Here is a 27,036-nt window from a genome sequence, read left to right as displayed (position 1 = left end):
AATATATTCTCTTTTTTTTACAGATTTTATAAATATATTTTATATATGTATATACTTAATATAAAATGTTTTTGATGTAGTATTTTTTTTTTATCAATGTGCTCTTTATTCAATTTATTTTATTTATCGTATGCTTTTTAATAATTTTAGAGAATATTTCTTACCCACCCCATAGGTACGAGGCACATCTCCGAATTGATAAACCTGCCCTTGTATTTTCGTAGATGTATCTTCGGAAGCACTTTTTTTTGTTTAACGTTGTTTTGTTCCGTAGATGCACTTACGGAAGATTTCCGTAGATGCATCTACGAAATCAGCCCAGACCCAGAAAACTAGAACAGTAGCATTTTTAACCATAAAAGACTCATGCATTGATTCATTGATTAATCGGCATTACAGTGAAATTTCCAACAGAAAGTTAAGAAAACTAATAGATCTAAAAAATTACAACGGTTAAAACAATGTCATCTGATCCATGCATCATTTGAATGCAATCCATGTCGAATTTCACTTCATCCCACCAACGTTCCTTTTCTCCGGTCACAGAAGAGGTCCTTGTTCTAAGCCTCTGGATCCTTCTGATGACTTCGCCGGTTTGTACACCCCCTCTAAAAAAGACATGATAGTCCTTTTGAATTGGTCGAAGGAATGGATATTCCAAAATTTAACCGGCATGGGGAGTTTGACGGGAGAGAAAAAGACATGCCCTTCCCTTATGTGATATTTCAGCTCAGGATCGGGACGCTTGGATGATGTTCGCTGCCATGATTCTGGCCTTATGCGAGACATTTTTGTGTTTGTGTTTAGGGTTTGTGTTTGTGTGTAATGCAAACCTAGAAACCTCAGATTTATATAAGCCTTTGGAGACTATGGACCACACGATCTTTGTCACAGAACGTTCCGTAGATATATCCATGGAATGGTCATAGATTTTTCGGTTTCATAGATGCATCTACGGTAAACACCCATAATTTTCTATATAACACCCTTCCGTAGATGCATCTACGGAAGTTTCCCTGCTATTTTTTGGCAGAATTCAAAGTAGCAGCAGTAGCAGTATAAAACACATAAACTACAAAAAAATGATTATATTGCAATGGTATATAGTGCATAAATTACATTTTGAAAACCGAAAATACATCAAAAGAACTATCGCCGGCTAAATCTATTGGTTGTTTCAATTTTGACTTTTCCGAATTCGAGATTTTATCGATGTTCTTCAATCTTTCGAATTCATGCATCCTATCAACAAAAACATCCGGCTACGTCTCGGCAAGTTCGGTATGATGAAGATTCCATTCCGGTGACGTAGGTGGTATGGGGCATCCCGGTTTCAAGTAAACTTGTACAAAATGACGCGATTTGGCGAGTCATCCAACACATATAATACGATCAATTGGATTTGTATGAGGTGCGGTGCGGAGCGGAAAAAAGGTTTTCGAAAAACCATAACACGTCAAGTCAATGCATACCATGTCATATGCGCATGCAATAAGAGGTCCAATTTCCGGGAATCTCATCCAATGCGAAATCGGTGCGTAAACGCCCCCCCAAGGAACAAGAGCTTCGTTTACCGATTCAAATTTGGTTTCGTCTCCAAATACCCGCGTGTACGAGTCTTTATGGTTCACCAACTCTTCGATAAGATCATGACGGACAAGCTCATGGGCGTCCTCTCCCTTACCAAGCAAAGTCGATACGGCCCAGAATTCACAATTACTGTCCCCTGCCATATTGACGATCTGATCGATGTACTTATGCATCATACCTCTTTGATTGATGGAGCAATAGGTGTTGGAATTGGAGTCGAAACTTGGGGTGGAATAGGTGTCGGAGGTGGTTTGCTTAAGCGAGCTCCCTTGTTAGAACTCTTTTGAGATTTTTGCGATTTCGGAGTAGGTGAGTCGGGAAAGCGTTTGTCGACGTGCTCACAATATGAAGGAGACCCTGTTGTCGAGTTGTCATTTGGCGTAGACTTCACTTTCTTCGGAGCACCCTTTGTCTTAACGGGTTGAGCGACACACCTCCAATGCCCACCTAAAGTTATCTTCTTTTTCACACTCCAAAAAAGAAAAACCAACGGCAAATGTCTTCTCGGTAGATGTAACACCGACCATCTCAAATAATGGGAGTTGATACTTGTTGGTCTTGTAGGTAGAATCGAGAAGGAGCACCGTCGAGAAAGTGTTGAACAACTTTATCGAATTCGGATGAGTCCAAAAAATATCTCGAACTGTAACCTCGTTATCGCAATTTCTATACCGCGACACGTATTTGTTATCATCCAACATTTTCAACAATTATTGCATCTCGCTCCTATCTCCCCTACTCGCCTTATTATTGTGGTATTGTTGATGATACACTTGCCTTATATTTGATATGTTGTCGAGTTCCTTCCTTTTCAATGTGGCAAGTGTATTTTTCGGTTGGACAAAATTCAAGGACATGTCTTTAATAGATGTCTTCTCAACCGGATTAAGCCGACATGTCATAGGATGACCTTGTAATTTTGAGCACAAATCATGGTTATGCAAACCACTAATAATAGATAATCTCCATTTCTTGCTAGCCAAAATGTAACAACGGATTTTAAATGGACACTCACATTTTCTAGTTCCCATGTCGTATCTTTTAAAATTCTTTAGAGGAGGATGGTATTTCCCGCTTCTTTCGCACAATATTGTTACAAACGGGTTTCTTCTTGCCGTTCCATTATCCGATCTTCCTATCACCACACCAAAACCAAGGTTAGTTGCATTCCTACGAATCCATGTTAGCATGCTTTCACGATCATCAAAGTCTTGCTTGCTACTAAAGTCACCTCTGACATCTACCACATTTGCGACTATGCCATCGATATTCGTACAAACATCGACTAAAGTAGCTAATTCTCCTGAAATATTATCGGGGTGCATCATACCTATTTTGTCAAAATCTCACAGAACTACAAAATGCTGGAAAAAAAACTGCAGGGATTATTCCGTAAATGCACCTACGGAAGTGTTCTTCCTCAATACGTTCCGTAGATGGATATACGGAAGCTACGTAATCTTTTTACAGAAAAAATCATTGATAATATGAACAATATAGTGGTTGAAAGTGATTATTTACCTGAAATTCAGACTCTTCTTGCTCCCTTTGATTTGTTGCACCAAAAAGTTTGAGTCTTGGAGTGAAATAGGGTATTGATGATGTATGGTTTTTAGGATGTGGAATATGAAAAGTTTGAAGAAATGAAAAAATGGGAGAGTGATCATGCTAGTTCAAACTATATCAGACACTTCTGTAGATGCATCTACGGAACAATGTGGCGTTTAGCTATTTCGTAGATGCACTTACGAAAGCGTCCATGAACTGATTTTATGTGTATTTTTCCCATATACACTAGTTTATTACGCTTCTGTAGATGTATCTACGGAAGGAATCAAATTTTTTCAAAATATGGGGTGCTTCCGGATGTGCATCTACGGAAGCTGTGGGCAAAAATGAAATTTCGTGTGGTGTTTAAGAGATCCATGGGGTTGGTTGAGAAACTTTCTGTTTTAATCCACCCCTTATATTCTTAGACATATGTCAAAATTCCAATTATACCTTTTGATTTCGTAGATATATATTCGGAAGCATGTTTTAAAAAAAATGGTTTTTTCGTAGGTACATTTACAGAAATGTTATTAACATAGTGAACGGTGGAAAATTTCAAAATATTTCAGTTTACTAAATCTTGTGTAGATGTACCTACGGAACCTTCTGCTATATTTTTAATTTGTGTTATTTCACTCCAAAACTCCAATATTTTTAACATCAAAATATAGTACATCAAAGTAGTGTAATGTAAAGACAATAGTATATAGTACACAAAAATAATACGTCGTATAAATCATCCAAATAGTGTCATACATAACAAAATAAAATAAAGTTCATAAATGTAATCAAAATATAGACATCAATAAAATCACAAGCATCACTATTGTGTGTGTCGGACAACATCCTCCTCCTCTACCCTGCCTCTGGCCCCGCCTTTGCGTCCACGTTCTCTGCTGGCTACTCTGCCTCTACCGTCAAATGTCCCACCTGTCCAGACACGATGTCGACAATACAAAAATGCCACATCTTCCAGCCTACTGATACCATCCAATACACGTATGCGGTCAGACCCCTCATGGAAGAAACCAACGGTAATGCTAGCCTGCGTCATATCAAGTATCTCACGACAACGAGGAAGAACATCGTCTGTGTCGTCTAATTGAGACTAATGAGTCTGCAAGATCTCCTCATGGGCTGGTCTGGGTGGTGATCCTGATGTAGTGGGGAGTATGTATGGATGTGACATCGTGAAGAACCAAACCAAGCGATGTACTCGTCTATGCAGCTTCAGTCTCTCTCTAATCTGGTCGCTCGAGCTTCGTTTGGAACCATGTGATGCTTCAAGTCTACAAAGACCTCATCCATCTGCCGATGGGTCATCAAGATAGGAGCGGAGACAAGAGGGTCGCGAGGTATCATTTGAAAGTATTCGAAATGTCGCATGACGCGCTCCGGAAGATAACGAATAATGATGTCGATCTGGCAGCCAACCATCCAGAATATAGGGCAATGTCATCCCACACAACCGTCTCACAGTGAGCGGCATAATAGTCGTATCGGATGTCTTCTACAGCCAAGCGGTCAAGAGCGTTCCTGTAAGGCTCCAGCACCTGGTTCCCTTTAAGGGGGTGAAGGCAGTAGTACGCGGCATGGCCTCAATGTAGCTGGGCACCTATCCTCATCCAATGATCATGAGGAAGTGCTATGATATCTAACCTTGGAAAAAAACACAGGGATCAAGATGCCAAGAGAAAGAAGCTGGATGATAGAAGTAAAGTAATGTTACTGGTGGGGTACCACAATGCAAATGCTTATAAGGTTTATTGTCCAATCACTAAGAATGTGGAATTCAACGGAGATGTCATAGTGAAAGAGTCAGAAACTTGGGATTGGAACACGTCTAATATTGCCTCTGGAGTTGGAGGTGTTTCTGAAGGAAGTTTGGAAGTTTTTTCTGAAGAGGAGTCAGAATCAAAAGATAATTTTGATTCTGAAGGTGAATTGGAGTCTAAAGGTGACTATGTTGGAGACTCTGAAGGTGATGTAGATTATGAAGGTGGTCCATACTCTGGTGGTCGAGACTCTAGGGGTCAAACTTCTGAAGGCGATAATTTTGAATATGGTGTTTCAGGAGGTGGTCCAGAAGCTAACATTGTTCTAGGTTCTGTAGAAAGTTCATAACAAGTTCAGAGACCACAAAGAAATACAAATACCCAGCAGATTTGTAGAGTTCGACATGTTACATGATACTGAAATAGACTCTAAAGGCGAATTCATTCAGTTTGCCATGTTAGTAGACTCTGAACCTATGAATACAAAAGAAGCACTCAACAAGAAAATCTGGATGAAGGCCATGAAAGAAGAACTTGAGGCTTTAGAAAGAAACAAGACTTGGGAGTTGACTAAGCTTCCAAAGGAGAAAAAAATCATCAACGTCATATGGGTTTTCAAAGATTGATTTGTTTTTTAAGAAGCATGGGTTTTAGAAATGTGAGATGGAATATTTTGTTTATGTACTGCATACTTCTGGAGGAAATATGATTATGGTGTGTCTTTATGTTGATGGCATATTGTTGACAGGGAGTTGTTCTGATGAGATAGTCAAGTTCAAGAAGGTGCTGATGAATGAGTTTGAGATGACTGACCTAGGAAAGTTGGTATACTTTCTAGGGATGGAGGTTTTGTACTCTAAAAAGGATATCATTCTACATCAGCTTAAGTATCAACTTAAACTTCTAAAGAGATTTGAGCTGACAAATTGCAAGTCTGCAATCACACCCACTAAGATGAATCACAAGCTGAATTTTGAAGTTTGGGATGATGATGTAGATGCTACAATTTTTAAACAGTTGGTTGGCTCATTGAGATATCTCTATAATATCATACATGACATTTGTTACACAGTTGGAATGGTGAGTAGGTTTATGAACAAACCAAAATGATCACGTTATCAAGCTGTTGTTAGGATTCTAAGGTATGCTAAAGAGACTCTGAAGTTTTGAGTTTTGTTCCTTTCTAGAGCTGAATGTGAGTCAAAACTAATGTTCTACTCAGACTCTGACTGACGTGGTGATAAAGTTGACAAAACAAAGACTTCTGGATATTTTTTCAAATATCAAGGAAATCCTATCTCTTGGTGCTCCAAGAAGCAATATGTGGTTGTCTTGTCAACATGTGAAGCTGAATACATTGCAAGTGCTTTGTCTACATGTCAAGTTGGTGGTTGGTGAATTTGTTGCAAGATCTAAAAATTAAGGTAAAGAAGCCTATGAAGTTGATGATTGGCAACGAATCAGTTATAAACCTTTCTAAGAATCCAATGTTGCATAGGAGAAGCAAACATATTGACATGGAGTTTCATTTACTGAGGAATCAAGTCCATTATTGAGTGTTAGAAATCGTGCACTGTAACACTCAGAAGCGAATCAAGTCCATTATTGAGTGTTAGAAATCGTGCACTGTAACACTCTGAAGTAAATTGCAAATGTTTCGTCAGCAAATTGCAGATGTTTTGACGAAATTCGTTAAGATTGAACACTTCATCAATTTAAGAAATTGAATTTGTGGTGTGCTTTTCGCATTGAATGTGAATTAAGGGATGATGTTGAAGTGTAATTACACATTCATAGTGTTTGCTATTAGTTTGTTTTGGGCCTTGTGTTGGACTTTAATTAGTTTGGCTCAATATGAGTTTAGTATGTATTTTATAGAATCATTCATTGTAGTTGTTTTTCAATTGAGTAAAAAGTTAATTTTAGTTGTTTTTCAATTGAGTAAAAAGTTAATTTTAGTTTTCTCTCTTCTTCCATCTTCATCTTGTTCATTGTGCTCCAACATAATAGAGAGAGATGTTTCTACTTGCTCCTTGAGAGAAAGATTGGAACAATGTGAGAGATGAGAGCTCTACTACACTATACTGTTTTTTTTTTTTTTGTTTCAAATGGAAGGATAGGACATGGCACGAGTACTTAAATGAAAGCGTTCAAATTTTAAAATCTGTAAATTTAATTAAGGGTTTGAAATCCAAATATTTCTTTTAGTATGATTTAATCATGATTTTGAGGCTAAGTTTATTCTGATGTGTTAGGGTGCGTCAAAATTCCATAATCATTAAACTTTTTACTTGTATTTATCGTGTTCTTTGGATCCGGATTCCAAAATAAAAATTTCATGTTTCGAAGAGAAGGATCTCCCAAAGTTCTCTTCCTTTTTTTTGAATTTCTCAATCCATGCAATTTTAATAGATTTGAGCGAATTCATGATTGATTGAATAACTCCAAGCGTTCAACCCAACAATATCAATTTTTGTCGGTTGAGATAAAATGCAGATTTATTAATATTTGTCTAAGTAAAACTAACTATCAAAGTGGACTTTGGACTTAATGTGATCTTCAATAGTTTATCTTATATCAAGGTAGCACAATTTACCTTTGTACAAGATAAAAGTACTCCTTACGAAAGATTTTAAAAAGAAAACAGTCGAAAGAGGAAACCCCAATAAATATATTCAACCAACTACAAGAAAAGTAGGGGTGTGCAAAAAAACCGGTTATTCATAACCAAATTAGTATCCAAATTGATCCACTTTTTAAAATTCAATCCAAATGTTAAAATATAAAATCGGATATCCATTTTGTTATCCAAATATAAACCGGTACCCACAATAATAATGTGGTTTAGTTATTGGATACCCAAATTTTGTTATGTATTAAATTTATATTTTTGTCTCTTTTCATGGTTAACTACATACTTATAATGATGATAAAAGTTAAATTTCTCTAATAACACATTAATAAATTCTGAATTAAAAATTTAATTTTAAACAATTATTTATTAAATTAAAATGAAACATGTTTGCAATATTTTTAAAAAAAAATCTTATTATTTCTAATATAATATATGATGATGAGACTCAATTAAAAATTGATTTATTGCCGATCCAAATAAGATGTTAAATTGAAAATGAAATTTTTCACAGAAGACAAATTCTAACTCTCCACACTTATATAATATTAAGTTGAAAATGAAAACCTGTAATACACTATTAAACTATTCACGTCTCATATAGAAAACCATAAAAAACAAGCTAATTGGTTTTGCCATAGAAAGGGAAGGTACAGATCTACAAATTACCTGTTCTTTAAAACGAGAGAAGAGTTGTTTAAATGCAAAACCAATATCAATGACCATGAGTACAGAAGATTGATCAGTGACAATTATATCTTTAACTGGTAGCCACAAGAAAAGCTCTTCACGTGAGTCACGTCTCATAATTTTAAATATTGAATTTTAATTTTAAATATTGAATTGGTTTTGAGAGAAACCGGTTTAAAACTAGTTTTTTTTAAAACTGGTTTTTTTTAGAAACCAGTTTAAAACCGAACCGATCCACATGTAAACCGATTTTTAAAAAATAAATCGGTTTTGTAAAAACGGTTTTAAGATCCAAACCAAACTATATATATGGTTCAATTTGGTTTGGTTTTTGATCCATGCACACCCCAGGAGAAGAGTCACATACAAAATCCAATAAAGATATTCAACCAACTACGAGAAGAGTCACATACAAAATCAATGGATACTTACCACCAATAACATGATTACCGACAATATATAAATATTGAGTCTTCAATTTGGGGGTGGAGTTCTCAGACATCTAATTCCAATTCATTAGTGACAAATTGTCAACAGATTTTATACATACCATAATGAGAAGGTGGTTGGGACACGCCCATTGTTTGCAAGAACTGATAACATTACAACGAAATATAAACATAATTTGGGTTAACTAGAATTAATTAAGGTATACAGGAAGGTATATGTCCAACGATCAGATATAGATGATGGACAAATTGGTGAATCAAAACCTAAAAACCTAGGCTGATAAAATTACAAATAGAAAGAACTATGCTACATAATTAATAGAATGAATCTCATCGTTGGGCCTGATCGGCAGTGTGGTTGCTAGTTGCAGATGAGGATGGTGCCTTACCATTCAAGACTCCGTTGTCCATAGGCGGAGAAGACCCCCACTTACCCTCTGATTCACTTGGTTCTATCACTTTGACAGACCCATCACTCAACCCAACAGCAAACTGGTTAGGTTCTAGTGGATGAGCCGCAATCACAAGAGGATACACAGCTTGGCTTCTGCAATACACAACAACACCAGCAAGCATCAAGTTACATAAATATTTTTTTCCCAATCCTTGAAAAAAATATTGAACATTTATTACAAAACATTAAAGAGTGCAATCCACTAAGCTGAAACTTACCTATTTAAAGCGGCTGATGACAAGCATATTGACGGGGCAATACGACATCTTAGTTTCAAGCTCTCCGCATCAAAAACTCCAATGTTTGCATCACAGAATGAAGCAAATATTAACTGACTGTTGCAGGAATACGCCGCATATGATATGGGAGCAGGCAGAACATCTTGGGGAATCCACTGCAGCAAAAGAATTTATGAGCATATCTCAGTTCCAATTTTGTCAACAACCAGCAGTTCTTTACGAATATGGAGAGAAAAATCTTACCTGCCGAATGCGTTCCATCTTGGAGGCATCATATATTGCCAATTGAGTCTCATGGACTACTAATAAGCGAAGTTGGTCAGAATGGAACTGAACACGTGTATCACCAACAGGTGGCTTTCCCGCAGGTAGTTGAATTGGGATTGATTTTCTTTTCTCCCATGTATCAATGCTCCATACACACAGCTGTACAACACGTAGAAATTCTTAAAACAAAAAAAAAAAGGCAAAAATATAGCAAAAGGCCACATTTCCTAATGGGAGAACAATGCAATTGCTAAAAGTGGTTGGTGTAGGCACAAATATCTGTAAAAGGCAGATACTTCAACTTAAGCGCCACAAAGAAGAAAATTATAAAGCCAAATAAAAATCCTCAAACTTAAGTTCAACAATCTAGCAACTCAAGAGTATGTACATCCAGTCATCATTCAGAACTCTTCAACCTTTTCTCAGCTAATCATAAAATTCTTATAGGATAGACATTTAGAACTGAATAAGAAAATAATTCCAATGAAGCCAACCTTCCTATTTTTTGTTATCTAATAGTCCAAATTTGCGAGCAATATAGTCTTTAAATTGAAAAGTATATCTTGCAAAAGAAGGATAATTACAAACGGTGGGAAGTAGAATAACCAACAAAACAATCTCCAAAACAAATTATAAGCCACTAAACTGATTTACATAAAAGATTTCCCATGCCACTCAGAATCTTGTCAGAAAGATGGCTAAAGGACTTACGTGAGCATCAGCACCAGATGAAACCAGTATGTTAAGATTGGTTGAAAAAGCTAAACCAGTAATTCGTCTCTGGTGACCCTTCAATTTTGATTTCACCTGGAAAATACCCCCAAAAGAAGGAAAAAAAAATTGCTTGAGAGATAAATATTTTTAAAAAATAATGCAATTATTTAAATAAAAATTAGCAATAGTGGGGAATCACCTCATCGACTCTAACATTATAGATATGAATGGTTGAATCCTCCATCCCAATGGATATAATGTTGTTATCTTGGGGATGAAATGCTAGGAAGGTAGAGGCGGGAGGTGGTGACATGAATGTTGTCATTACCTAAAAAAAGGTAGATTATCAGTAACCAATAAACTAGCTTCTTAATCAAATATCGGGCCGTATAACTGGAAACACACCTTGAATGTCATCATGTTAAACAGTGAAACTTTTCCACCACAGGCAGACATTACGTATGAGTCGTTTTTTGAGAGTGCAATGCAAGGGACAGCTTCTTCAAGGTTGACACCCGCAATATCATTAGTCATAAGAAGACCACTGTTAGGTTGCCAACGTTGTGGAACAACACTGGCAGTTGCCTGTAATAACGTTAACTTCAGACTTCTGTATTCTATTGAAAGGTAAAAGGCTAACGAAAAGTATAAATTTTAATATTAAAAAAAAAAATTGAACCAGGAAATATATAAAATAATTTATTTGCTTAAAACAACCTTCCCAGTAGGATTCTGTTCATTGCGAGCCCATTTCCAAAGCTTCTGAACGCCATTTGAACCAAGGGCCAAAACACCAACAGCAGAATTTGTATATAGAAGTCGTACAACCTATACACCAATCGGAACATTAAATTAAAGCATAGAAGAATACAAAGTTTGCAATAGAATAATTGTAATCTCATAAATTCAGCAGTATACAGACCTTGCTGAAAGAGTCTGTGTTGTCAGGCAAGGTAACTGACCGACATTGGACAGGATCTAGAATTTCAGACAATTGCCATGGTTTAGTTCTATCAGATGCATCTTCCACAGTTCTTGATTTCTCTACACTTCGACTCATGGGATCAACTCCATTCTTGATTGAAAAAGCCAAAACCATTCCATATGATTCAAATAAGTATTATGATATAGTAAATAATTCATAAGTAACTTACAAGAGATAAATGACAGCTAACAAACTTGATCCATAACAGAAAACAAACACCAGATTATAAAGTAAAATAGATTCATGTATACCTTTTGGATCTAATAGTAAGCAAAAGTACTATTGTTGGTCCTTTATAGAATGACAGCTAATAAAGTTAATCCAAAACGGAAAAACAAACACAAGATTATAAAGTAAAATAGATTTACGTACACCTTTTGGATCTAATAGTAAGCTTATAATATGAAAACTCACCATAACGTGGAAAGCATAAGAATTAAATTGTTGGTCCTTTATGGTAATGCAAAGGTATTGCATAAAAGAATTAAGCAAACTATATAAGAATAAAAGAACCAAAATAGTCTACATGCTAGTATGCAAGTGTGTCTACTGTGTGCAAAAATGAATATATCAGTGCCATCATGCTAACATCAAAATATAGGTGGTGTAATTTACAGGGTCAGGTTCATACAAGAATTGGAGGCGGCCTGACAGGAGAGCTTCTTTCCACTTTACAGTTGACCGGATTAACATTAACAGTAGAAGAACCAGATACCTGTAAAGCATAAACAATGTGGACGGTACACATTTTGATCTTAACTTAAGGAACCACTCAAAAGTTTAAAGAACTATATTACTACTACCTTGATTGCAGCAGATTCAATGGGTGACCTCAATGCTTCAAATGATGCTGGAGTTTCAATTGTTCTTAAGGATCTAAGACCAGTAGCATTTGCCAGTATTTTGAATCCATTATCCACAGTGGTGACTGCGAGAATATTTCCTTCCTTATTGAATTTCAAGCGTGGAAGGCCCTGAATAGATTCATACAATCAGATAAGGGATGTTTTGTAGCGTGTGGTTATACTCCAGAAGACTTCAAACAGTTAACTATTAAATCCTGACCTGTAATCCACCATCTGCATCAGTGCTTGTTAGAGGATTAATATTGTCCATGTCCCAAAACTTCACTTGCCCATCTTCACCAGCAACCAAAAAGCGGTTTTGGGTTGTGTCAAACTGCACAACGCCGGTAGATTTCTTTCTAAATCCATTGTATGTTCTCTTAATGGCTCCTTCACTCTCATTCCATTCAACGAGGAAAGACTCTCCATCTTTACTTGTCCCACAAGAAAACAATCTGGGAAAGATGAGGAAAATACATCGGCAAGTGTGATAAGATACTTTTAGAAAATAAACATGCCACTTCATGAATAATCACTCTTTTCAAAGTTGAACCTACCTACTTCCGTCAGCACTGTAAAGCATTGTAGTACACCAATGACCAGGAGCATCATAGTCCACCCTAGAACCCATGTTATCGTATAACCAGGCCTTTATTTTCCCATCAATGGCTGTTGAAAATATGAACTGCAAAGATACATTAACAACCTTTAGTGTGTGTGTTCGTATATATGTACATATAGATTGCAAGAAGATGAACAGTTCACATGCTTATGTAAAAGGGCCAATATATGTGTAATAGTATGGGAGCTGTACTTTACTAAGACTACAATAACTGAAAGCCACATGATAGAACACCACAGCCCAATAGGTTTGATGACTCATTCGTTGGGCCCAAGTCACACCTCACACATTTACAGCTTCTAGGTTGTAGAAGCTGAGAGATTAGGAGTTAATTAGTACTACTCCTGATTTCTAGGAAATTTTCTGTTATAAAAGGGAAGGGGTAAGGAGTAATTCATTTAGAAAGTTTGTTAGAATCAGTGTTAAGAGAGACTCTCTCTGGCTTAGTAGCAATTCTGCTCTGGTCTAGGAGTTCTTGCAACTCCGGTGACATTCTCTGTTTTCCTTTGCCACTTTCCCACCATACTAAGAGCTTTAAGCTCAATCATTTGCAGTAAATAATACAGTGTTTATTTTTCTGAGTTCTATCACCACCATTATAAATATAATGCAAAAATAACTGTGCATACATATATTAGCTCATGAATTAGTTGTTGTTGTTGTTTTGTTGGTACCTTGTGTAGTTCCTATACCTGTTATGTTCCTTCGATTATTTACAACCGGCATTCAAGCTCTTATTTTTTCTACTTCAGCTGTGGCTTATATAGATCTTACAAATTATAGTAAGTGAAATCTACATGTAACCTTCCAAAGAAAAACATTGAAATTTATTAAGTACCGCAATAATGATATCTACTTTATTACCTGAATGTTCTCTTTGTGATGAGGGCAGATTGAATATACCGGTGCCTCATGCCCCTCAAAAGTGAATAGTCTTCGTCCATTTGCATCCCACACCTATTAAGACTTGAGAGTTTCATCTTCTGAAAAATAGATAACTTTTTTAAAACCGAAATTGCAACAAGATGATTACTAGATTTTATGCACCTTTATCAACTTATCATCTCCACAGGTTACAATGCACAGCTGTTTATTAGGAAGAGCAAATGACAAATCATTCACACCACCAACATGGGCATCAACCTGCATCAACAAAGAAATGTAAACCAAACTGGAATCAAAATTTTGGTTTGTTCATCATGAGAAGAATGTCACCTCTATACGCTGGGTTAGCTCATTTGAGCCGGTGTATGAATATAAATGAATCAGATGTTTAGTAAACGCAACACCTAAAACAAAGCAAACAGTTAGATATCCTGCTAAAAGCTTCAAAATGGTTTCAGACACATTAAGTTACATACCAATAAAACTTCCATCAGGGCTCCATGTGACACGACTAACAGAAATAGGAGCCTCCTTGGCTGCAGCTGCCTGCAAATTTCTGAACTATAAATTCCAAAGGTTTTGAGTTTTCAATCATCAAGACTAATAGCCAAACACAATAATACGGTGGCCATTATAGCATACACTAGTTCAGATTGACAACAAACAATACGGTAGAACAAGAAATATTGCACTATATGAAACCTGAAATGGTAATGAGCACGCCGACACATCCCATATCTTGAACGGCTTTGAGACCAACCTTTCCCGTAAACTGAGTTCCCAGAGGGTTATTTCACCATTATTTGAACCAACTGCTCATTCAGAATATACAGTGTTAGAAGAAAAAATATTTTTTTTTGGTTGGTATTTTAGCAACTGAGATATTAGTCGCGTACTATACATGAAGCAATCATAATAAACAATACCAAGAAGTAAGGTGTGGTGCAAGGGATGAAAATCCATGCTTGTCACAGAGGATCCTTGATGCAAAGTCATAGCCACTGTTCTTGGGAGATCATCCAGTGACCAGGAGGTTTGTCGAGCCACAGGATATGAAACCTGAAATTATATAAATGAACTGTAGTCATATGGGTCACCAACCATTACAGTCAGAAACAACAAAAAATCTAGATGTCGTGAAATATGTGAATAAACATCTTAATTGAACAGAAATCAAACAAAATTACCTCCTCCACAGAATGAACGGGACGAAGCCTTTTCATTAACTGATCATGATCAGCATTTTGATAGTCAACGATCCCTGGAGTTGCCGGAGGTGTTCTAGGACGTTTCAAGATAGATACTGTTTCAAAAAGTATGAGTAGAGTGTTTAAGACATGACATCTTATGAAATTATTTAAGTGAAATTCCACATCAAGAAAATATTCTCCTGATCACTTAGCCATGTAAATACAATAACAATCATGAAGACAAGAATAATACATTTGCGAGAAAATCGGCAGTAATTTAACCTTGATTCTGAGGGACTGGTATGGTTGACGATGTGACAACAGCTGCTTGAACAGATGATGAAGCTGAGGCATTGGCCATCCAACCAGCCAAAGCATTGGCGTTAGCATTTGCAACGGCAGGAGGGAAGGGCTATAACAATAAATACCAGAAAAATTATCAATTAACTAACATGATAACATTTAGATTATTAATCAATTGGAAACATAAGTAACCAGTTGACTGGAAAGCAAGGTATCATACACCATGGACTCCAAGTGAAGTGTAAGCAGCAGGCTTTGCAACTGCAGAAATTGGAAGATTGACAGGTGTAGGTGCCAGTGGGCCATTAGAAGGTGAGCAAGTGTGATCTGTAAATAAAGTCTTTATATCTGGGTTTGGCCTTGGGTTTTTACAAAGTTGGTGCTGCCAGTTCAGACTGCATTGATAAAGAGAGACCGATAGATTAACTGATCAAAATTAAATGGCAATGCATAAAAAACTAATAATCTAAATTTACAATGAAATAGGTGCAGAAAAATTTCAAATTCTTCTTATTTTACCAAATAAACTGACAGCATACAGGGAGCTAAGACCTCATGCAAAATACGAATATGGTAGTTATACACATCCAAAGGGAAAAAGCCATGTGATTAACTTTTCATTTGCCTCAGAATGGCATCAAGATCATGAAACATGTGATCCAAATAAAAGAGAGAACCAGTAGAAGGTATTAACTTGCTTAATCACATACCTCTGATTGATTAAAGTTCTCAGTCTTGATGACTTAAGGGTCGGAAAGGCAAGCTTATCACGGAAAAGAGGATTTGCTTCAATGAGTTTTTTTAGCTCTATCAACATAATACTTCGAGCAGTTTTGGTGTCACCGTATTTGGAAAGTTGCTCGTTCTCCCTATCATATGAAATAAAATTTAACTCAGATGTCATGATTACCACTTAATTAGTCTGAGTTGTGAATCAAGATTATTTGAGGTGTGATTCAGATGCACATTCCCATCCACCCAACAGATGAAACAAACATTAGATTACATATTATAGATATTACCTGAAATTATTAAGAATTAACAGCTGGGTGATTTCTTTGTATAGCTCCTCATTGAAGGTGGAAAACACTTTTAAATCACCCACTAATATCTCTACAGCCTTTGGCTTGTCTTGCCTAAAATTTAAATAACACCAGAGACAAAACAAATGTAAAGTTTTATAATGAGCGCAAATTCATTTAGAAAAAGATTAAGAACTTAAAAGAACAGGAAGTTCCATATACCGATCAAGAGCTTCCAGGTATTTTTGCTTCCTAATTTCAAAGAATATTTTCATTGAGTATCTATTATCGTCAACTTTGGTAAACCCTGATAAATACTTTTCAACTTCTTCCCATTCACCAGCCTGCACTTTTTCCTCAAAGTACTTCATGTTGAAAAAGAACCCTGATTCTTTCTCGAGCCTGCATGCATAAAAGAGGCATTTAAAAAAGTGAAACTGAAAGTCAAAAAGATGCCTAAAGACAATGAAACGACTGCTAGATGGGGGGGAAATAACCCTCATCCAGAGGTAATTTATTTTTAAGTTCCAATTTCCACGTAAGAATATTACTAAACTTAGGATGAGTTTGAGCTGAAAATGAAGGTCTAAATACTACAAATTCAATTGCTCTGAGTTTGATTTTAAAAACAATCATGGAACAGGACAAAATAAACTGTAAAGCATAGAAAAATGACTTAAAATCTGTTATTCATTAAACCATACGATCCTCCAAAAATAGAAAATTACACAATTGTTCGTCCGTATTGATTACCACATAGCACACAAAACCAAACATTGTGCTCTAACTCAACTACTTACACCTCGTTCTGTTTGCACTGTCCCTCGAGGTGCATCAATTGTAACCTAAGCCGTTATGGACGAGAAGTGTTCAACACAGTCCAATGGCTCCAATTCTCTTATAAACCAACTAAACCTCCAAAGCCCCATAAATCAAAGGCCAGTCAAGTTAAGATCCACCAATTCAAACGCAAAGAAGCGATCAAGGACTTACCACTCACGCTGAAAACTTTGGTGCCATGATAGGAAAACGAAACATAAAATTGAAAATGCACATCCCTTCATTAAAGCATTTAATATGCTTCATTATCTGTTTTTTACTTTTAATTACAAAAAGTGTCACATTTGTTTTGAGTATATATATGCTGTTTTAAAAAAAAAAAACATAAATCAACCATTCAAGCAAAATTGAAACATGTGTTCACTCCAATTCTTATTCAGCTTACTGAAAATATAAACATAAACATTGTTAACAACCAGAATATAAACCACTAAAATTCCTAATTTCTGACACATACCAAATCCCAACCAACCAGACAACATGCAAAGAGAAAAAACGAAAAAAAGTTCGTAAAAAAAAAAAAAAAAACTCACTTGTGCACGGACTCCTTGAACTTCTCCTCCTCCAGAAACTGAAGTATGAGAAACACCAATTCTCTACTCAAAGAAGTCATTTCACCACCTCAAATCTTAAACCACACCAATAATTCCGATCTACCACCACCGATCTTCAAACACCAACAAAACCACCACAAAACTCTAATTCAACCAACCACCGACAAATCAGAGACGAAAATTGAAAACCACACAACGAATCTCTTCCTCCACCTCAGTACTCACTCAATCGAAACTCACACAAACTCAAAATTCACAGCCTCGAAGATTACATTACAAAATCAAGTTTATTGGTTGTTGAAATCGAAGAATTTCTAGGGTTTGAACTTAGAAAGGTTTAGGATAAGAATAAGAAAGAGGAAAGAGAATGAAGAAAGAAACTCGCTATCCTCGATGCGTTGTACAGAGAAGAGAGAGTCTTTCTTTTTCTACTTAACACCTTCAGAGATAAGTACGTTAACTTATCAGATAACCAGAACAGCTTATTATCATTTCGTGAGTGATACGATAAGGAGAAGCATTGCGGATTCGAAACTAGAAATTCAAATCTAGTGAATATTCGTCACACACGTCCGCTTGTTTTTTCGTTGCTGTCACTTTCGGTTTGAATTGATGTGTCTACCTAACTCTGCCTCCTGTTAAATGTTCTCGCCTTTCGCGGTTTCTCGCGATATTTTCGAGAGTGAATGACACGCGCGGGATGTTTGAGTGTGGGGCCCTAGTCTCGTTGTCGGTTTTTATTTTCTGCACTTGAAGGTTGTTTGTCTTATGCTGTGTTGGAAAGAGGAGAGAGATTTTTAAATGAAAGAAAAAATATTAAAGAAATGAATTTGAGAGAATAGAGTTATGTTGTTGAAGTTTTCACGGTTCCGACTTTTTTATTGGACCTTAGTTAAGAAAAGCATAACTAGCTTTTTGTGGTTCTTAAAAATTGTATAAGATATACGGTTGTAATTTATAATGGTTATCTACCTAAAAAATAGGTATAAAAATTATTTTCAAAACTATTACAAAATTATTAAAATATAGTAATTTATTAATTTTAATAATTTTTTATATTGAGTTTAATTACTTTAATAATTTAGATTCTATTTTTATCATGTACTACTTCCGTTCCTTTTTATAAGAGACAAGTCATTTTTTAAGTTCATTGAATAAATAATGTATTTGGTCTATTTATAGACTAGATACATTGATTATTCAATGAATCTAAAAAATGAATTTTCTATTATAAAAAAGAACAGAGGTAGTATTATTTTTTTGCCTGTCACTAATGTTTTTTTCTCTATGAATGTGACACAATATTAGAAAAATTTGTTAGAGTTTTATTGGTTTTTTCAATCATTCTTTTAATGTACGAATGATCTACATTAGTTTCATCACTTCTTTTATTGCCTTTCATGTTTAGGTTATCTTCTCTTTTCTTCTAAACTCTAACTCTGATTTTCGTCTCCTTCACTACCTTATCAACAATGGTTTTGCAATCAGTTAATGATATAATGTTGTGCGCTTTATCTTCTCCGTCTCTTCCATAATATTAAGGACTGCTTGACTTTCTATTGCTATCAAGTTGAGATATCCTCTTTGACTCTAGGCCACCTCAACAAGGATGGTATTCTCTTTGTTTATGAAAATCGCTCTTGTGTTCCATTCTTTTTTTTATAGATAGATTAGTGTTTATATTTATGGTGATTTTGTTATTTTTTTCAGGTTTTATCGTTGATCTGGTGAAGTTGGTTGTTCTCTTTTTGTACGTTAGTTTCACGATGAAGATGGTTGATCTCCTACTGCATATTATTATCGAAGAGTTAAGCCTTGTGATCATTGCGATTGTAGTTGTTTTATATAGTGTATCTATCATTTTCTGACATATTCCTGTTATAAGAGCTTTCGCCTTGATGCTAGCCGATTTGGTATTTGGAGGTATTATTATGGGTTTTTTCTTGGTCTACTTTGTAAGGGCTTTTGTTTCTATTAATTTCATGTTCCATGTTATTTTGAAGGTGGTTATTAATGTGGCCAATATTGAAGAGCTCTTGGTAGCTGATATCATAAAGGTTAACCTTGTTTTTTCCTTTATCATTTTCTTTATTAATTTGGTTTTCTGCCTTCAAACTCTAATATTTGTGCTTTATGTTTTCTTCCCTCTCCATAATCCTATTCTCCTAGGCATTTTTCCTAGCCTCGATTTAGAGATGGTCGGTTTTCAAATAAATGTCATCCCTCAGTACTTTGATGATGATCCATGTTATGGGTTTTAACACTGTGAACCATATTGTCATTACTATTATGCCAATTGTTTTTTTTGTAGGTTTCCATTATCATGCCTCATTATGTTTTTAAGATTATTATTTCTTTTCATGTTTTTTGTGATCTAATTAGATTTGTTTTCATCAAGGTCAACTTTACGGTTTTTTATATATTTGTTGTTTTGTAAATTGGTGTAGTTGTTATGAGTGCCATGGATGTTGAGGTTTTCTCCCAATTTGTTGTGGTGGTTATTATCTTTCCCTTGGTACTTCTCATCTCTTTGATTTTTGCATCTATCATAAATTTGGTTGATATCTTACCTTTCTATGTTGTTGTTGCACCCCAATTTTTGACCTCTGAGATCCCATCATTTTCTAAGTGTTATGATCACACCCCAAAATTTGCCTGCGTTTTTTTTTTTAAAAAAAAGAGAAGTCAACAAACTTCTGTCTACAAATTTGGAGTTTTATACAATCTTGGATTTTTATTTCATAAATATCCTGATTTTATAAATACTCAATTTTTAGAATTTTTTATACAGTATTTTGGTTCGCTGTTAAATTTATTCTTACATAAACGCCAAATATTGTTTATCACTTCATACACTGTTTATTTGAGATTTATTTTCAGATAAGTAATGCTGACACAGTTGGTGCAGAATTAAAATTTGCAGGCGCGGAGTCCGGGTTTCAGATTATACTGGTAACAATTAAATTATTATTGGTTTTATTTCCCACTAATTTTTATTTTTATACTATATTATTTTTTCAAAATCTCTTTCTTTCTTTTCAAATATCTTCCTTTTTTTCCAAATCTCTTTCTTTCAAATCAAATCCTAGCTTTATTTTATACCCCTTTTCTTTTTCAAAACCTACCATACTTTTTTTCAAATCCTACTACTATTCAAACGGTACACTCCACTCCCAACGTCTCTATCTCTCTCTTTTCACTCTATAAATACTCCTCATTTTTTCCATAAATTCTCACATCAAATTTCACTCATCTCCCAAATTTCTCAAAACTTCTATCTCATAATTATTTTCTCTTCTTCCTCGGCAAAAATGGCAAAGTGGATGGATACACTTTTTCTTATAGTCATCACTATTTTTACGGTGATCATGTCCTTCTTCTGTTTGCATAGTCCTGAAAAATGCGGACCTGCGATGCTTACACTTCCGATCATCTATTTTTTGTTGTTCATAGCATGGATTATTAATCGTCATTTTTAAAGTTTGTTGTATCTGTCGCTTTCAAATAGTGTACCGTTTATTTTATTTGTCGTACTGTTCATTATATTATGTAATATTTGTACTGTTAGTATTAAATGTTGTACTATCTGTCGTACGGTAGTTTAATTATCAAGATAATATTATATGTGTTAAATATTTATTTTTCTGTGCATTAAATATATATTTTTTTCAAGGTTATTATCGGTAATTTTGTTCCCGTACAGTATATTTTATTTATTTATTATGTTTGTGTTTTTCTAACAGCTCAGGTAAATAAAATTTTCACCATTAACACAACAAAAACAAAAAAAGAAAAAATTAACTTTAAACTGTTGAATTTTCACTTTAACTGTTACGTTAATACCCGGACAGCTAGTTACCAGTCAAACCCGCTATCAGCACAATTCTCCGTGTTTGTACCATCAGTCAAATCAATTTTTCACACTTCAAATTTCCAAGATTTTGTTCTAGAAGTCTTCTGATAATCACGTGATCAACAGAGACTCAACACTGCACAAAAATCAGGTACGCCTAACTGTCTCCTACACAAACAGTCCCTAACTAGGTTTTTTTATTTTTTCAGGAGAACGAGTTTTTGAGACCTCAAATGGATTTCATGGATCTACATACGTCTCAAAGTACCACCAGAAAAATTTTCAAACTTCGATTCGCTCGGACGCACAGTCAACAGCTCAAACAGTCAACAGACGACCAGTTTGACCAAAAAGTCAACAGACACTCAAAAATGCAATTTTTTGTCAACATTCATATTTTGTCAAAAGATTCATCATGTGATCAATGGTTGATCATAATTCATCAAGAAAAGTTCAGAAATCGACAAAACTCAAAATTGCAAAATTAGAGTTTTTTACCTAAAAGTCAACTGAACTTTGACCGACCATAACTCTCTCATAATTTATCAGAAAAATTCCAACCAAAGCTCATTCTCAAGGAAATTCAATTCTCTACAACTTTGATGTTGGGACCAAGGTCAAGAAATGCTTCCGCCTAGGAGATATAAGCCAAAACATTATAGGTCATTTTCAAAGTCAACAAAAAGCAGTTTTTTGTCAAAGCCCATATCATCAAGATAACTTCTCCAAATGCAAAAACGCTTCCAAAGTGGCTTGTAGAGGACATCTTGGGCTTTCCAAAAAGTACAAGAACACTTTCATAGGATCAAAATTGAGGGATATATGCCTTGATGAAGTTGACCTTTTTTGGAAAAATGCATGAAACAAGTAATGACCAAAATTTGATTTTTTTCAAAAAGGCCAATTCTTTTGTGATTCAATCTTGATTCTCATATGTTTAAAGGGCATCCACGACCCATACATCATTCATGACATTTTTATTTCATTTTAATTAAATTTTATTCATTTAAAGTTTAATTAAAGTGAGATAATTCAAAGATATTATCAAAAATGCTTATGGTTGCCAATCAAGACCAATTCAAGATGCTTAAATATATTATTGCAAGATTGAAGAGAATAATACTTGAGTGTTTTAACCATGGTTAAGAAATACACTCATTGAAAATATTCCATTATCATATTTTTTCCACAAAATCAATCATGACAATTTCCACTTGCAAGGCTTCCAAGATCAAACTCTTTGCCTATAAATAGAGCTTCATTTTCTTCATTCAAAGGAGGAAAAAAAGGGAGAAACAAGAGGAGAGCACAACAACAAACACCAAAGACATAGCATAAGTTTTATATTTTCCAAAAGTTTCAATAAACTTGTAAAAATCAAGGCTCATTCAAATAGCCACTTTCAATCAATTTCAATCACTCTTTTCCACTCTTGGAACATCATAGAGTAAGTACAATGTAATTTTTAATATGTAGTAGTGTTAGGAGTTCATGAATTAAAAACTCCATATTTATGCATATTTTCAATTTCTCAAAAAAAAATGTTTTAATTTTAGTTTTAAGTTGATAAAATGTTTATTTAATTTTTAACATAAAAATATTTTATTTCTTTTCATAATTAAATTATTTTGCTTAATTAATTAGTAATTATGTAAATATTGCTTTTTAATTATTTTCAACCAATCAAAAAACTCCAAAAATATTTTCCTTTTAGATTTAGGTTTATATTTTTATAATCTAATATTTGACATAAAAATATTTTATTTTTTAGTTAATTTATTTTGCTTAATTAATTAGTAATTATGTATATATTTGCTTTTTCTTTAATTATTTCTAACCTATCAAAAAATTCGAAAAAAATATTTTATTTTGTTAAATTAGGTTTATATATCATATACTAATTTTATACATAACTAGATTTATTTTTCTTGTTAAGTTTAATTATTTGTATAATTATTTGTTTAATTAGCTTGTTAATTAACTTAAAATCAATTCCAAAAAAATCACAAAAAAAATCGAATTAAGTTTAATTTGTTTTTATATTTATTTTTGTATATTATTTAATATTATTTCTTATCTTTTTCTTTGTCCCGAATCAGAATAAAAGATCAAATATGGCAGAGATTATATGCAGTTGATTTAAGACTTCTGGAAATTTATCGTGTAGTCGCTATGATTCTATCAAGCTTCTGATAAATTTTCATTGACTTTAAATCCGAGATCATCATTCACTCACCATCGATCTTCACTAACATCGTGAATATACTTGACTAGCTTCAAGATGATTCACGTGCTAACATACTAACAATTGACTTTAATTTCCGCATTTTATTATATCGTTCTTTATATTTCTTGCTTTATGCTTTATTTTATTATTTATTATTTATGTTTCTGTTATTTATTCTTTGTCCATTTGGACATATTATTTATATTTCTGTTATTTTTTCTTTGTCCACTTGGACATATTATTTATATTTCTGTTATTTTTTCTTTGTCCATTTGGACATATTATTTATGTTTCTGTTATTTTTTTCTTTGTCCATTTGGACATATTATTTATGTTTCTGTTATTTTTTTTCTTTGTCCACTTGGACATATTATTTATATTCCTGTTATTTTTTCTTTGTCCATTTGGACATATTATTTATATTTCTGCTATTTTTTTTCTTTGTCCATTTGGACATATTATTTATGTTTCCGCTATTTTTCTTTGTCCACTTGGACATATTATTTATGTTTCCGCTATTTTTTCTTTGTCCATTTGGACATATTATTTATATTTCTGCTATTTTTTCTTCGTCCATTTGGACATATTATTTATGTTTCCGATATTTTTTCTTTGTCCATTTGGACATATTATTTATGTTTCCGCTATTTTCTCTTTGTCCATTTGGACGTTTATATTCCGCTATTTTCTCTTTGTCCATTTGGACGTTTATATTCCGCTATTTTCTCTTTGTCCATTTGGACGTTTATATTCCGCTATTTTCTCTTTGTCCATTTGGACGTTTATATTCCGCTATTTTCTCTTTGTCCATTTGGACGCTATGTTTATATTTCCGCTATTTTCTTTTTGTCCACTTGGACCATACTTTACTTTTATGCTAAAACACTAATAAACAACAAAAATCCAAAAAAAACGCTTAAGGTTCTCTCTTGGACTACTGGTTACTATCCCTAGCATTTTGGAGATTCGGACTTATGGACTTAGTGCCTCTGGACCCCTATTCTGTTATTACTCTATGGTTGTTCTGTCTGTCTGGCATTGGATTGTTGTCTGTTTGTGTATGCAGGTATTTCCTTGAAAGTCCTTGATGGTTAATTCCGAGGCATTGAGATAAGGATTTTACCCGAAAACAGCCGTTACTCTGCCCGATTTTCATCAGAATTTTAGTGTGATTAATGCAAAGTTTGCTAAAGATAATAAGTTCATCTGGATCCCCAAGTGGTAATGCGTCGGTCAACTGTTGGTTTCTTATTTTGGTCAGATCATTCTCTCCTTAAACTTTTATTTTAAGCACTAGGATAGCCTCTTCATCTCCTCCCACTTCTTAAATTTTCAAAATCTTCTCCCTTTTTCCAAAATCTTCTTATGTTTGTAAAACCTCTTTTAAAAATCTTTTCTTATAAAATACCTTTTGCCCTTAGTGGCTTTTCTTTCAAAGTTTAGACACGATTAAATGTTGTAGTGAGTTGTGATACCCCACGATTTTGAGATTGATTGATATAATGGAATCTTTTCCACGTGAGAGAGATAGTGTCATACTCGTTGATTTTCATCCGAGTTGGAGCTCTTCTTTCATTTGTGATGCAAAGAATCTATTTGTTCTCATGATCAAGATCAATGGCTGAGTATTTCTCTCCGACGACGATAAAGTGTTTATTCCTTTTAAAAAAACCGTTTTCCCTTTTAAGCGGAACTACATTAGCTCTGACTTCTCCATTGCACCGAGGAGGTATGTAGGCACAAGGCTTAATGTCTTGCCGAGCTTATTTTAAAAATCAAACAAGAGCAAAAGTGATCTAAGCAAAACTAAGAGCCCATGGATAACCATGGATACAAAGGGTGCTTAAAACCTTCCCTTTGTATAACCAACCCCCCGAACCCAAAATCTGTCAAAAGGTCTTTCCTGTTCTTTTATGCCTTTCCTAAATGTTGGATAAAATAAAAGTCGGTGGCGACTCTTGCAAAATAAAAAAAAAATCAAAAAAAAAAAGAAAGAGCAAGGAGTCAGTTCGCAAAAAAAACCGAGTTTACAGAACTGGCGACTCTGCTGGGAATTTGAAAAATCTTTTTAAAAGAGGGGTTACCTTAGAGTTTTTGATCACTTTAATATTTGCTTATACTTGTTTATTTTGTTTTTTTTTTGTTTTTTTGCTATTCTGGATATATGTGTGGTTCCGTCACTTGAGATACATTATGGACAAATCCTAACCCGGATTAAGTACACATAAGAATTAGGTGGAGGGTATAGTCATGTACAGGCGTACGTGAGAATCCTTCCGCTCAGTGGAGGTTCCTTGTTGGTAATATATGTTTAGCAAGTTCAGTTGCGAAGACATTATTGCTTTCATTGAATTGTAGAAGCTGAGTTGGCTGTAGAACCCATAACCCATCCTGGCCTTATTAGGTTGTGGCGCAGAAACTATTCAGGTGAAGACTTGGATTAGTTGTCATGCGGAGAGCCACACTCAGACGAGTTTTTCTTGAGAATATTGCTAGCTCACAAGTTCAGTTGTGCAAGCCGGTAATATCCGAAAGAAGAATGTGGACTCTGACGTATCAGTAGAACATGTTATGCAGGTGATTAACCCTAGTACTATCCCATATTTGGTTCTTTGACCTCATGCTCGTGACGTTGAGCTTTGGAACCTACCTTATGTGCACCATGTTTGTGTTACAATTTCTGTATATGTGGCATTCATGCATTCATACATTCATAAAAATCTTTTCCTTTGATTTCCAATGAACTCAGAGGTCTCTTTTTGTAAACATCGTAAGTTTCATCAAACTCAATGGATCTTGGGTGTTGATGGGGTGAAAACTCTAATCCACCAAAATGGATGATTGAGTTTGATGATAACTTGATCAATGCTTTAATCCAATGCTTGAATGTTTGCAAATTAATATCTTAAGTTCTTTGAAACTAAAAAAAAAATAAAAAAATAAAAACAATAATTGCATCATTTGCATACATACATCCAGGTTATCCATGAAACTTATCATTGTCTGTCTCCATCCTCAGAGTTGTCTGTCTACCATCGAGCTGATTCTTCCACCTCGGAATCCGCTTCCAGAAGGTTTTAGGTCTGATTTTCATTGTCCTTTCCATCAAGGGGCAGCTGGCCATGATTTAGAAAGATGTTTCCCTACTATTTGCATTTCCTCAGTTGTATTGTTTGCTTTTTAAACTTTTTTCATTCCTGAATGGTGATTTTAATGAAATGAGCATCGTATGTTTGAATTCATTTTCATCTACTATGTCTATGTTTATGCTTCTTTTACAAAAAAAAAATAATTCTATTTTGCTTTCTCTATCAAACTTGTGTTTTATGCAAAGATTGGAGGGAGGATA

The 27,036-nt window shown here is 34.6% G+C and overlaps 1 protein-coding gene across 1 annotated transcript; it reads right to left on the bottom strand.

Moving 5' to 3' along the window:
• Positions 1-8,729: 8,729 nt before the first annotated feature.
• LOC131627517 (topless-related protein 3-like) lies at positions 8,730-18,024 on the bottom strand. Its single transcript, XM_058898362.1, has 25 exons — positions 17,587-18,024; positions 16,436-16,615; positions 16,214-16,327; positions 15,902-16,060; positions 15,412-15,586; positions 15,171-15,300; positions 14,886-15,001; positions 14,625-14,757; positions 14,401-14,510; positions 14,175-14,244; positions 14,029-14,102; positions 13,861-13,956; positions 13,678-13,770; positions 12,749-12,876; positions 12,412-12,646; positions 12,150-12,320; positions 11,978-12,061; positions 11,284-11,436; positions 11,079-11,189; positions 10,767-10,946; positions 10,561-10,689; positions 10,359-10,454; positions 9,624-9,806; positions 9,360-9,535; positions 8,730-9,234 (listed from the first exon to the last, which is right to left on the bottom strand). Exons 1-25 carry the CDS (start codon positions 17,664-17,666, stop codon positions 9,018-9,020), a joined length of 3,393 nt encoding a protein of 1,130 aa, XP_058754345.1. The 5' UTR covers positions 17,667-18,024; the 3' UTR covers positions 8,730-9,017.
• Positions 18,025-27,036: the final 9,012 nt, after the last annotated feature.

This window comes from Vicia villosa, unplaced genomic scaffold, assembly GCF_029867415.1.
Source record: "Vicia villosa cultivar HV-30 ecotype Madison, WI unplaced genomic scaffold, Vvil1.0 ctg.000365F_1_1_3, whole genome shotgun sequence".
NCBI lineage: Eukaryota > Viridiplantae > Streptophyta > Magnoliopsida > Fabales > Fabaceae > Vicia > Vicia villosa.
The sequence above is the reverse complement of the archived record's forward strand: the minus strand, read 5'-3'. Positions and strand labels throughout refer to the sequence as shown.